Source organism: Schistocerca cancellata, chromosome 5, assembly GCF_023864275.1.
Source record: "Schistocerca cancellata isolate TAMUIC-IGC-003103 chromosome 5, iqSchCanc2.1, whole genome shotgun sequence".
In the NCBI taxonomy this organism is placed as follows: domain Eukaryota; kingdom Metazoa; phylum Arthropoda; class Insecta; order Orthoptera; family Acrididae; genus Schistocerca; species Schistocerca cancellata.
The window spans coordinates 589,139,452-589,154,021 of record NC_064630.1 but is presented as its reverse complement, the minus strand read 5'-3'; the positions used below and the strand labels follow the sequence as shown (position 1 = coordinate 589,154,021).

The 14,570-nt window shown below is 42.5% G+C and overlaps 1 protein-coding gene across 1 annotated transcript in view; it reads right to left on the bottom strand.

The window, feature by feature from the left end:
- The window catches only part of LOC126187804 (carboxypeptidase B-like), an 89,734-nt gene that overhangs the window by 28,244 nt on the left and 46,920 nt on the right, over nt 1-14,570 (bottom strand). Inside the window, exon 6 of the mRNA XM_049929089.1 lies at nt 8,858-9,003. Coding sequence (XP_049785046.1) covers nt 8,858-9,003 — 146 coding nt within the window. The remainder of the gene's footprint in view (nt 1-8,857; nt 9,004-14,570) is intronic.

The following is a 14,570-nucleotide window of genomic DNA, read 5'->3' as shown; positions in this document are numbered from 1 at the left end:
AACTAGTGCAAGTGGTTTACGAGTTATCATACTGTGAACATTGTAAACACCGAGAGCTGTTTGTTTCATTTCACTGCTTATAAGCAAGGCGATGACGTTCAGTTTGTTTACATTCTGTTGTGTGTGCACTGCAATTGCACTGCGACTGCCCTGTTAGTTACTGTGAAAGAATCGACATAAGTATGACGTGTTTGTAAGACGCTATCTCCCAGAGCGACAAAAATGTTGGACATACTCATGCTTTGTGGTGAGTGTAAGAAGTATGCTTTTCATTCGTGTACCATGTACTCCAAAAGAAATGCCAGCAGACGTCAATCTCTTAATCTTTTCAAACAATGCAGATGATGTGATTCGGCTTATTACTGCTGCCTGCTTTGCAATTACTGCTGATATGCTAGAATCTGTAAAGCAGTCGTTGCTTGCCAGAATGCGGGCTTATACTGCCGCTGGTGGTCGTCATTTTGAGCACAGGCTTTGAGGCTACGTTGGTTTTTTCGTGTCAGTCCTCACGGAGGTAGTGTATTCACATTTGTTTGTCTTTCTTTTGGCCTAGGCAGTGCCCTGTTTAACAAAACGACACAATTGGAGACGTATGAGCATCTGTTTAGGGCTGCACATATGCAGCCTTGTGAAATTCACATTCGTTTGTGCTACCACCTGGGCCGGCCGTTGTGGCCGAGCGTCTCTAGGCGCTACAGTCGTGAACCGCGCGACCGCTACGGTCGCAGGTTTGCATCCTGCCTCGGGCATGGATGTGTGTGCTGTCCGTAGGTTATTTATGTTTAATTAGTTCTAAGTTCTAGGGGACTGATGACCTCAGAAGTTAAGTCCCATAGTGCTCAGAGCCATTTGAACCATTTTTTTGCAATCACCTGGAACAAACAACTTTCGCTGTTTACAGTCTTCAAGCTGCGATATCTAGTAAACCACTTGCACTAGACTCCTGCAACAGACACTATTGACATTCTAATTTAGTTTACTGTTATTGTGCTACTGTCAATGGGTATTGTTCCACTGAAATATCTGTACCTTTGCTAAATAAAAACACGTTCGAAACTTGTAACACTCTGTTTAAGAGCTGCAGAGATGGGTCCCTGGTCACATTCCAATCTGTGAAATCCGCATATCATCAGCTACTTCTTCCATTATCAAAATAATTGCAGTGCAAATTTTAAGTGATAAAAGACACTTCGGACCAGTATCTGACAACGTCAAAGGTAAGTTCATGCACACTGCGTGGCGACGCTGTTCTTCATTCCTGGAAATCAAACCAATAGCTGTGTTCCACAGGTCTTTTTTTTTATTTTTTTATTTTTTTGGAACGAGATGTTTAGCTGGACATGTCACAAGAGTATCACTAATTTACATTCGATGAATCTAGCAGTCCATACTGCTGCTTTTTGCTTTTCATAAGTAATCGTTGGGATAAATATTCCCAAGGGAACCACTGTATATTTGTTTCAGTCTAGTATATTTTTCATCGGCATCCTGCACTATCCTGCAATATGTTCTATGTTATGTGGATGAATGAGCAATTACAAACTGAATGGTAACTAAAGGATCAGGTATCTTCACTTATTATTTCTTTGTAAAGGTGCAGTAATGTTCGGTTGGCCTCTGTTTCGGACATGGCGTATGGCCTGGACTGAACACTGCCTACGCAGCATCTCGCTTCTTAAGAAGTACGAGCAGTAATTAGCCGACTTAAAAAGAGCGGAGGTTTTTGAGAAAAGTCCCACTGAGTCATGCATCGCTTAAACTGTCCACCGATAACTCACATATTATAGTTGAATAGTGTGACCAACACCTAAAGTTCCTTCATGTATTCATATATCCTCTCAGTCTAATCAATAGTATATCTCAAAAGCAGTTCAAATAATAATAAGTCCCACTCTACCCACTCACTGAAGTCAGAATCTCAAATGGCTGCCAGATTCTACGTTCAACCCACTTGTCAGTAGCGAATTTTACTAAGTTCCTGAAAATGACAAAGTATCGTACAGCCACATGCCGTCCTATATCTATCACTCTGCAACTTCAGGTCAGCCTGAACAAACCTTCGAGTCCAATGGCTCCTAATGGCTCCAAACACAATGACCCTGAATGCCCAGATGCAGTCCTTTGTATGCCTCTTTTAGCCAGCCAAAATGTGTTATTTGAACAAGTTGGAGTACCATTTAAAATACACACAGCTGACAGGTGATATGTACATATTGAGAAGAGTGCCTCAGTCGTTGGTCCTTCTCAGGCCACACACATTGTTTTAGGCCGAATAGTTTAGTCACAAATAATTTAAGTACAAATTATGTGCACCTGTACTCAACATTCACAACAGAGATAACATCACAAATAATCAGTTAACAGTAAACACAGCGTGTTCATAAGAAGCACCTTTTGGAGCTCTGTCCAATGATGGCGTAAGAATTTACATATGTAGCATATGTACATGTATAATTTGCCAGATCGTGGATGATGGAGTGTAAGAAAATAGGTTTGTGTCCTGCTATACGCTAATAATGTTTTCATCTTATCGTTTGTAACATATTTTGGGACTTTATTTTATGAAACATCATGATTATCAGCGAGACGAGTATTTAATTAATTAATCAATAAATCAGTCTAAAAACTATACATACAGTATGTTGAAAGTGGGGAATTATTCAGGGTACAACATGCTACTTTCGTATTGAGTATTATGTAGAGGAATCGATCTTCTGACAGATTTGTGTATTTACAATAATTGAAACGTGATATAAGAAAGTGTGTAAAACAGTGATGTGTGATCTTCTGCGATGGTAGCTGGCATGCCCAACTATCGTCAAACACCTAGACTCTAAATATCGCTCGAAGTGTTTGTGAGATATTTATTTTTAAAGGTTTAAGTATTATTGTTTATATGTTGTTCTGGCATAAAAATGGTTCAAATGGTTCTGAGCACTATGGGACTTAACATCTGAGTTCATCAGTCCAATAGAACTTAGAACTACGTAAACCTAACTAACCTAAGGACATCACACACATCCATGACCGAGGCAGGATTCGAACCTGGGACCGTAGCAGCCGCGTGGTTACGGACTGAAGCACCTACAACCGCTCGGCCACAGCAGCCGGCTGTTCTGGCATAAGTTACATAATTTTACAATATAATTACTGTTAAAACAGTTTCCTGATCACCAGGATTTACTTATATTTTTGTTACGACGTTTCTGTGAATTACTACACAATTTCATAGTATTCTGTTGTAGCCATTGACATACTGTGATCTCTGCTATCTTTGACGTCTGCACCCTTTGTGCACTATGCTAACCATTTCACTTCACTTGTAGCATTCTGGGTAAATCAGGAGTTCTTATATACTCAACATACAATTCTTCCCCACCAAGCAAGCTCGCTGTGCTACTAGCCATTGAGCAGCTACTCTCGCAAAGAGATTCTGTAGCAAGAACTTCTGTGTACCAGGAGAAGCTAGCGCTACACTCGGCTTGTTAGGAAGTGACTTCAGAATGACATGTCACTCGATCAATCCATGCGACAGACGCCAAACCGATTTGTCGTATTCCGCAGTTTTGGTACTATAGCTTGCAGAGTGCCATATCAAGACAATGGAGCATTGAAGATTTCTCACAAAAACGTCACCATCAGCTGGATTTCTTACAATTAAATGGCAATAATAAGGCACCATCAGCAAAAGCCTCAAGAGACTCGAAGATAAACAATACTGATGTTCCAATTTGCAAATCCCCGACGTAGCGTGTCAGCAATTTGTCAGATTGTGAATGATGGACTGTAAGGAAGTAGGTTTTTGTCCTGCTTAGCCTAATATTTTTTTCATCTTAGCGTTTGTAACACATTTTGGGACATTCTTTCATTTGTTTAATAGATGTATGAATTGCAGTGTTCTATGTTATTTATATCTAAGGGTGTGCTCTCTCAGGAATGAATTACCCCTATTTTGTGACTTCTGTCTGATTAGTAAACAAAGAATGAAATCGCTTCGGGTGGAACGACCAGCAATGATATTCCCATTCTGGGTTGTCACAAATACTTGGCCGACTTTTTACAATATGTCGCGACTCCTGAGGGAAGGAAGGGTTAAGATGCGCTTGATGCACGATATGTATACCTGCCCTCATTCTTCCAACCAGTCCAACATCTAGTTGCTGTCGTGACTGAATTTCCCACAGATCTGGATATTACGCGATTTAACGAGCCTGCCAAATGATCCTTTTAATCTCTATCAGGTGCTGATAATGCTGTCTCACTTGAGTTTGGGGCATTTCCCTGTTCTTCACAGTGATCACTCAGTATCTGATGCTGTTCACGCCCCTCATATACCCCACCAGCCCTGGTAACAACACTTATGCACTGTGGTGGCCATTCTACGTGTCACTGGGAATTGCATCTCTACTCAGTTGCATTCCCTCCAGTAGTGTGTACATGTTCGAAATCACATTGCCATCTGACCATGTATTCTGGCTGCTTCCTTTTTTTTCTTTGTCAGACAGTATATATGGAAAGCTTTCTTTACTTTCCGAATACGCCTCGTATTTTATATTACTTTAGTTTCGTCCCTCTTCATCAACAAGGACCAGCCGTCGGACGTCCACAGCGGCTCTTCAGAGAACCGCTTTGTTCAGAACGAAAAAAAAGAGGCAGGTGGACACCAGCCATGACTAGGTTGAAATGAAAAATGAAAATGTGGACAGCTGTTTATGGACATAACCATCTTCGTCTTATCAGTACGAACCTACCACAAAAGAACAAGGTGCAGAAATTCTCACGAAGTTACAGGTTCAAATGGCTCTGAGCACTATGGGACTTAACTTCTAAGGTCATCAGTCCCATAGAACTTAGAACTATTTAAACCAACCTAACCTAAGGACATCACACACGCCCATGCCCGAGGCAGGATTCGAACGTGCGACCGTAGTGGTCGCGCGGTTCCAGACTGTAGCGCCTAGAACCGCTCGGCCACCGCGCCCGGCGAAATTACAGGGTCTCATGACGTAACCAACGTGTAAGCGAGTGTGACACATGAGTTGAACAATATCTCAAAGAAGGTCTTATCTGGTATTTCAAATCGATGTATGAATGTTCGATACGTTGTTCTCAGGTGACGGGAAGTTATGTAGAACACCTGAAGCATTAAAACCATTATCTTCGATTTTCTCTATTTTTTATTAATCCAGTTACTTATTTTAAGTTTTGCACTGATGGGGTATGGTGAGCTGCTTCATATATTCTGTGTCAGCTACAGGCTTTGGAAATTCAGTGATATTGTAGAAACAAAACTGAGTGTAATGAAATAAATTTTGTCAAGTTGTTAAATTAAACACAGTACGTCGACTTAATACTTCATGGCTATCTGACAATAACCGACTTGTACACGATTGAAACATTGTAGTAACTTACAGCTTTTGACAGGTCTGGGAACTCGAGCAAAATGTGGGTGGGAAACAGAGGTTTCTAGTTTGGCTAATACACGGCTGTCAGTGGTGGGAGGTAGATGGAGCATACATCATGCACTTTGGGACTGTTTGCGATACTTTTGTCCTAAATGCATGTGCTAGATAGCGGATATTTCGTCGCTTTTTGAATCACAGTGTTCCAAGTCGAAATACAATTACACGATAGGTTACAACTTTCAGAATAATAGGAAACAAAGTCGCCAGGACGCGACAAAATATCGTGAAGAAGGGGAAATGTCGCCATTGTGAGAGAGGCAAACATCATTTTCCCAGAACCCTGCACACGTCAACATGTACACTGTCCTTGGATAATGAGCTGTGATTCTTGAGAAAAATGTTACCTTTGAATTTGTAAATGTTGAAGTCTTCTAATATAAAAACTTTATTTACCAAGATCGCAACTATTTGTAGAATGGTGACTAGTCTGGCAAATTTTAACTGCCATTTTCAAATCTGAAAAGCATAATATGTAAGCTAAAAGAGAATGTTCAACATGACTATGTAATATTACTTGACAGAGAAAGAAGTAAAAGAAATACACACCATATTACTAGAAGCAGTAGCTTCTACATTCAAGTCGAATATTCACTAGCATGTTATATCTTATGAATCTACATATTTGAAAACGGCAATTCAAATTTGCTGAAAATAGTCATCACTGTAAAAACAATTGCGATCTTGGCAAATGAAGTTTGCGTATTAGAAGACTTCAACATTTACAGATACAGATCGCCTCCTACAAGGCTGATTACGTTAGGTATTGAAATTTGAATTTGTGTTGTAGGAAGTCTCCAAGATACGAGTGCACAAGAACGCCCCACCCCCCGCCCCCATTGTCACCCAAAATCACCCTGGACTAATGTGGTATTCTGCCGTGCACCCAAAATAAAGTACATCCTATTCCTACCATAATTCACTCCCACTCCCAGTCCCTTGGCACAAGGATCATTTCCCTGTGACAGACTAAGGTACAAAACATGTCCAATCCACCCACCCAGCACTTGCTATACCAGTCGCGTCCCAGGCTTATCCTACCCCCTCCCAGGATGGGCTGCCTGTGAGAGCTGCCATGTCATATACCAGCTCTGCTGTAAACAGTGCACAGGTTTGTCAGTGTCACTACCAACCAGCTATCCACCAGTATGAATGTCCAATTTGTTACAAGGAATAAAGATGATCACCCAGTGGCACAACATGCAACTGAACATAGCACGCTCAATTTCGATGGATGCTTCACTGCATGGACCATCTTAATCCTTCTCTCCACCACCAACTTCTCTGAAATATGCAGGTGGGTGTTATCCTTACAGAATTGTGGATGTGCCTGATGCACACAGAACTTTCTGTTTTCAAAAGGTGTAAGATGGCAAGAACTATGCCCCTTACATGAAGTCATTAAAGATCACCTAACTCGCGTTGAGCGAACAGTAGGACTGAACAAAAACGACTGACAAGGCACAATGCATCTTGTAGAGGGTATAGTATGGACGTATTGAAATAATTAATGTCGGGTGATGGTTTAAAGTAATTCACATGACATGAAAACTTTGTGGAAACGCGTCGATTTACTCAAAATTGACCGTGGCCGCCGGGGGAGCAGCGAAGGGAAGCGACAATAGGCAGTTTAGGGCGGCTCAGGCTCTGAGAAAGTGGTAACGGGGTGCGGCTTCCAGCCGCCTTAAGATGAGTGACAGTGAGTGGGTGTTTGACCCCATGCTGGTGTACCAGGAAGCAGACGGAGAACTTGTACGCCTGTTGATAAATGTCCGTTGTCCCGTTTTCAGTGAAACATGCGAGAAAGCCGCGCAAAGCTACAGTGGAGCGGTCAACAGAGGTCAAAATATGCGTGTTCGTGACTATAGCAACTTCTTGCTGAATTCACGGTCCACAGAGTCTGAAGTAAATCAGGTGAAGGGCGACAGAATGAAATACACCAGCCTCCGATGGGAATGTAGGACCAAGGAATTTGAAGTACTCTTCTGGGTGTCAGAATTCGGGAAAAACTGGTGTTTGTGCAGACGCTAACTTTGATGGGTGGCGTGGGAGGAGCTAAATAGCAGAAGTTGAGAGGAAGGGAAATTTTGTGGGAATTTGTTCACTTCCCAGAGCAGGCATTGGTCGGCGCTGGGAAGCGACGCATAATTAACGCGACTTGCGCTGGAATTGGCGTAAGTCATTTTGCTGGAGGGGAAACCGAGGCGAAGAGTGGACGGGGAGAAGTCTCCGTAGAGGACTTCCGTTCCCAGCTTGCCCTACAGACGTGGCGTTCTTTACTCAGCTTTCCTGAGAAAGAGTGAGCATCTCTGCAGTTTAGGACTTAGCAAATGGAATGATTGAGCTTGGAGATAGAAAGTTTTGGTTCAGTTATGTACTTTCAAGATAGCTAGGAGTGAATAGACGAGCGCAGCCTTGCAGCACCACGAGGCCGGCCGACGTTCTCACAATGACGCGAACCCGCCACGCTGAATTCTGTGATATTGCACCCGCTCCGGCTGATTAATTTGTTGGATCACGTGGCAAAGTTTCTTCTCGCACTTCGCATTACGCCTGGGTCAGTCGATAGGAATTAATTTTGATTTATCGCGCTTTACTCCACGCAAACGCAATTTATTACCACTGCCTGAGAGAAGAGTCATGCAATGTGATGATTGAAGGTCGGGAGTTAAAATAAATTTGTGCTAATCGACTGCATCTGTTTTCAACCAAGTAGTTGAAATCCCAAGTCATTTTCTTAATTAATTTTGTGTTCAACATTTGCATCTGGTGTTCAATAGCTAAATATAACATCAATGTGCACCCCTTCTTAATTAAAAGTGATCAATTCTGAATCAATTAATGTCAACACTGCCACCGCAGTTCAATCAGGAGTCACAGGGCCTTATTACTTTCTTTGTGTTATCTGATATTGCTGCAGTTTTGCACTCTCTGTTGATCTGTTAGTCAATTAGCTGGGGTGAACACACGCCAAAACCAGATAAGTGACGGGTGGGGTGTTACAAAGGATGATGCAACATAACAGACTTCAAATGCATCCATGGCAATTGTGAGTAACATTTTCCCTGAACTCTTCATTACTTGTTTAGGTGAATCCAATTGTGGCTTGTTCTTTTGGGGGTATTTGAAATGGTTTGTCTGTGTTCACAAATCCAAAGTTTAGTGAAACTAAAATCCAGTATTAAAAGAAGTGGTGTGTTAGATTGATGAATGATTCTTTGCTTGCGTTGTGAGCAACTTATGACAGAGAATTGAAAATTGTATTCAGGATAACAGTTGACACTTCATCGACATAACATAAAGACTGTGTGCATTTATTCAGTATTAAATTAAAAATACTGTTAACTAAATGATTCGTTACATGCCTTTTGAAGAGTAGTGCATTGATTACTTACGGCACCATAGCTGTGGAATGTAAGGTAGAGCTTGATACGATCGATGTTCCTGTTGATGTGGTTCCTCAGATAACTGGTCTCCACCTCGGAGAAATCCATAGGCCCGGCATAAGTGTCAGAACAGGGGTCGCTGCTGGAGCCCGTCTCTGAAAGAACGGAAATGTACAGCTCACAGATTAATACATATCATTCCCTGTGGTCCACAGCCTAAGTCACCAAGGTTATCTATGGACCTAGCTCTGAGCTGGGAGTACACTAGCTTGAAACCTGCTGTGGAAGAAAATGTAGTCAGCAGTAAATGGCCAGGACCACTCAAAGAATAGAGGGAAGATTTATGCATATGTGTACATACGAGAAGTTCAAATGGCTCAAATTGCTCTGAGCACTATGGGACTTAACAGCTATGGTCATCAGTCCCATAGAACTTAGAACTACTTAAACCTAACTAACCTAAGGACAGCACACAACACCAGCCATCACGAGGCAGAGAAAATCCCTGGCCCCGCCGGGAATCGAACGAGATGCGGGCATACGAGAAGTAGCCACACGGCTTTCATTATTGCTCAAAAAAAGGTCATGTATTCATCTTTCCCATGTTGATGCTCTTCTTTCTTTTTGTGCTTGCTCAGAAAAACTAGAGAGATATTGAACGTTATGAAGACAGTGTTTGTTTAGTTTTACTTTACCTAAACATAGTTCAGCATCTTTGTGCTATCTACAGTGAATTTTTTTATTTCTCAACCAGAAAATTATTGTGATATGATAACATTTGCACTTCAGCTTAAATTTACTCGTATTTTTATATGTAAAGGAGTGATAACTAGGCATCAGTTTCTTGCATTGATTTACAGATACAATTTATGACACACGTTACATAACTAAGACAAGGAATATTACATGTTTATGCTGTGGCGAAAACTAAGTCTACAATTCTAGAATGAACAACAAATATTTACACATTTTCATTCATCCCTTACATAATGACAACAAGTTATTTTGGGTTGATAGCTGCACAACTACCATAAACAACAAATCGTTTTCTATTCTTCTACTCCAAAATTCGTTTCCTTCCGAAAATCACGTTATTTAACATTTTCCATATGTTTTCGGATTCTGTAGACTTGTCTTCCCTTATTTTGGATCTCTTAATATACTTATTGCCTCTGCTACTGGAAGTTTTGCTGGTTACACATGCGTTTTTGTTCATTATGTCACAAAAACACAAGATTTCAATATACACTTAACATGTTAGTATGTCTGTATGATGCTTATTTGTTTCATCGTGCACTTATTAGTTGGCTCGCGCGTTGGTTTCTAAGTATTGTTATTATTCAGGGTACTTACTGTATGTGTGTTTGTGTATGTATGATGTGGATCGTTGAGGTGGGAAGATGAGGTTCTTTATATAGTTCTTCTGTTCCAGAAAATACTGTTTTACTACATTACAGAATGATATTTATTCATTCTGTATGTTTTTCTAAGGATCATGCTCTTCTGCTGTTAATTTTTGGAGTAACTTATTGCTAGCATTAAGAATTTTCAGATCTGTTTCTATGATTTTAGGGTAGTGATTCTGTGCCATTAGGTGCTTTGCAAATGTTGGGTGAGAGCTGTTAATTTTTAATGATCTTAGATGTTGTGTCCATCTGGTTCTGAAGTTCGTACATGTTTCGCGCATGTATACAGAATGACAATAGTAGCAGGTTAATTGATAGAGACCAGACTGACTATCTTTATCACTGTTAGTGGTTTGTCTTCCAAGATTGTTCTGTAATGTGCTGCTAGTTGTATATGCTATGATGACCCCTCTATGTTTAGTATGTTTCCTACCTAGTATGTGATTTGGTTCTTGTTTGTCATTACGTGCCATTTGTAGCTTACTGTGTGCTAATATGTTGCAGATTGTTTTGTGTCTGTCTGAGTGCGTGTTTCATGATCAAATGTTATCCGTTTATGTACTTTGTTGTTTACTTTATCTACTGTTTTCGTATCATTGCTACTCTCTAGTACTCTCTGATGCTGGGCTATTAAAATGTTTTGAGTGACTAGATGGTTTGTGTACAGTTCTGTCAAAGATTTTTTTTATGATCCATAAATATGCTGAATCTTTGAATGGGCGTTGGAATGTACGCCCTGCAACAAACGTCGGAAGGGTGTAGCCTGAAGCGCATTCTTTGGTTAATTTCGTCATTCTGGAAGGCACAATGGATCAATACAATTATGTATCTATCCTTTGGCAACATGTCCACCTATACATGTAGTTTGGTTTTTCTTGGCACGATAGCACCTACCGGCAGAACAATGCAACTTGTCATACAGTTTACAGTGTACGTATGTGGTTCGAAGAGCGGCAGGATAAGGTTACTGAACTTCCACAGCGAGTAAACTCGCCAGATTTGAACCTAATTTAGAATCTATAGGACCAGCTCCATCGGGCTGTTCACGCAATGGATGCTCAACCGCGAAAACCAGAGCAGCTAGTCACAGGCCTGGAGTCGCCATGGCCCCACATCCCTGTCAGTACCTTCCAGAACCTCACAGACTCTCTTCCTGCACATCTCGTAGCAGTCCGTGCTGCAAAATGTGGTTATTCAGGCTTCTGACTGGACATTTTATACGAAAGTTACAGCTACCAATAGCAATCAGCTGTCCTCCACTCGGGAAACAAAGACGGAAAACTGAGTCTTTTAGAAACCCCAGGAGATCAGTAAACATTTGGCACACAGTCCTTGATTATCTAATTCTTCCCACACTGTCTCCTAATTACTAGTCCTCTATTTTCCCTACTTTTATTAAAATGTGATTGTCTATGTGCTCCATATACTCTGTTGTTTGATTATATGTACATGTTCCCTACAGTAAGATTAATTATTCAAACCACTGAGACATGGTTTAGATTAAGTATTTCCTGTCAATATTTTTAGTTACACCTCTTACTCTGTTTCAACTCCATCTTCCATAAATAAAACTTGTTCAAGCTATTTCTCAGTACTCTTAATTTGTATTTATTTTATTTTATGTTATTGAAATGGTTAATTCCCTTTAATTTTCATATAGACGAATAGGCTGTTTAATCACGTCTATATCAAGTCTTCTTCTGTTGACCATAATGCTTTGCTCATGTTGTCCTCTTTTCTCCCACCTCATCATCTCTCTCTCTCACTCTCCCTCTCTCTCTCTCTCTCACACACACACACCTATATACACTCCTGGAAATTGAAATAAGAACACCGTGAATTCATTGTCCAGGAAGGGGAAACTTTATTGACACATTCCTGGGGTCAGATTCATCACATGATCACACTGACAGAACCACAGGCACATAGACACAGGCAACAGAGCATGCACAATGTCGGCACTAGTACAGTGTATATCCAGCTTTCGCAGCAATGCAGGCTGCTATTCTCCAATGGAGACGATCGTAGAGATGCTGGATGTAGTCCTGTGGAATGGCTTGTCATGCCATTTCCACCTGGCGCCTCAGTTGGACCAGCGTTCGTGCTGGACGTGCAGACCGCGTGAGACGACGCTTCATCCAGTCCCAAACATGCTCAATGGGGGACAGATCCGGAGATCTTGCTGACTTACACCTTCTAGAGCACGTTGGGTGGCACGGGATACATGCGGACGTGCATTGTCCTGTTGGAACAGCAAGTTCCCTTGCCGGTCTAGGAATGGTAGAACGATGGGTTCGATGACGGTTTGGATGTACCGTGCACTATTCAGTGTCCCCTCGACGATCACCAGTGGTGTACGGCCAGTGTAGGAGATCGCTCCCCACACCATGATGCCGGGTGTTGGCCCTGTGTGCCTCGGTCGTATGCAGTCCTGATTGTGGCGCTCACCTGCACGGCGCCAAACACGCATACGACCATCATTGGCACCAAGGCAGAAGCGACTCTCATCGCTGAAGACGACACCTCTCCATTCGTCCCCCCATTCACGCCTGTCGCGACACCACTGGAGGCGGGCTGCACGATGTTGGGGCGTGAGCGGAAGACGGCCTAACGGTGTGCGGGGCCGTAGCCCAGCTTCATGGAGACGGTTGCGAATGGTCCTCGCCGATACCCCAGGAGCAACAGTGTCCCTAATTTGCTGGGAAGTGGCGGTGCGGTCCCCTACGGCACTGCGTAGGATCCTACGGTCTTGGCGTGCATCCGTGCGTCGCTGCGGTCCGGTCCCAGGTCGACGGGCACGTGCACCTTCCGCCGACCACTGGTGACAACATCGATGTACTGTGGAGACCTCACGCCCCACGTGTTGAGCAATTCGGCGGTACGTCCACCCGGCCTCCCGCATGCCCACTATACGCCCTCGCTCAAAGTCCGTCAACTGCACATACGGTTCACGTCCACGCTGTCGCGGCATGCTACCAGTGTTAAAGACTGCGATGGAGCTCCGTATGCCACGGCAAACTGGCTGACACTGACGGCGGCGGTGCACAAATGTTGCGCAGCTAGCGCCATTCGACGGCCAACACCGCGGTTTCTGGTGTGTCCGCTGTGCCGTGCGTGTGATCATTGCTTGTACAGCCCTCTCGCAGTGTCCGGAGCAAGTATGGTGGGTCTGACACACCGGTTTCAATGTGTTCTTTTTTCCATTTCCAGGAGTGTATATAGTTTTTGCTTTCGATGCTTATTTCGTGCGATATGTGGGCTGGTCACTATCAATCGACCACCCTGTATATATATAGGGTGGTCGATATATATATATATATATATATATATATATATATATATATATATATATATATAGGGTGGTCGATTGATAGTGACCATCCCACATATCGCACCAAATAAGCATCGAAAGCAAAAACTACAAACAACGAAACTCGTCTAGCTTGAAGGGGGAAACCAGATGGCGTTATGGTTGGCCCGCTAGATGGCGCTGCCATAGGTCAAACGGATATCAGCTGCGTTTTTTTTTAAATAGGAACCCCGTTTTTTATTACATATTTGTGTAGTACGTAAAGAAATATTAATGTTTTAGTTTGACCACTTTTTTCGCTTTCTGATAGATGGTGCTGTAATAGTCACAAACGTATAAATACGTGGTATCACGTAACATTCCGTCAGTGCGGACGGTATTTGCTTCGTGATACATTACTCGTATTAAAATGGACCGTTTACCAATTGCGAAAAAGGTAGATATCGTGTTGATGTATGGCTATTGTGATCAAAATGCCCAACGGGCGTGTGCTATGTATGCTGCTCGGTATCCTGCACGACATCATCCAAGTGTCCGGACCGTTCACCGGATAGTTACGTTATTTAAGGAAAGAGGAAGTGTTCAGCCACATGTGAAACATCAACCACGACCTGCAACAAATGATGATGCCCAAGCAGGTGTTTTAGCTGCTGTCGAGGCTAATCCGCACATCAGTAGCAGACAAATTGCGCGAGAATCGGGAATCTCAAAAATGTCGGTGTTGAGAATGCTACATCAACATCGACTGCACCCGTACCATATTTCTATGCACCAGGAATTGCATGGCGACGACTTTGAACGTCGTGCACAGGTCTGCCACTGCGCACAAGAGGAATTACGGGACGATGACAGATTTTTTGCACGCGTTCTATTTAGCGACGAAGCGTCATTCACCAACAGCGGTAACGTAAACCAGCATAATATGCACTATTGGGCAACGGAAAATCCACGATGGCTGCGACAAGTAGAACATCAAAGACCTTGGTGGGTTAATGTATGGTGCGGC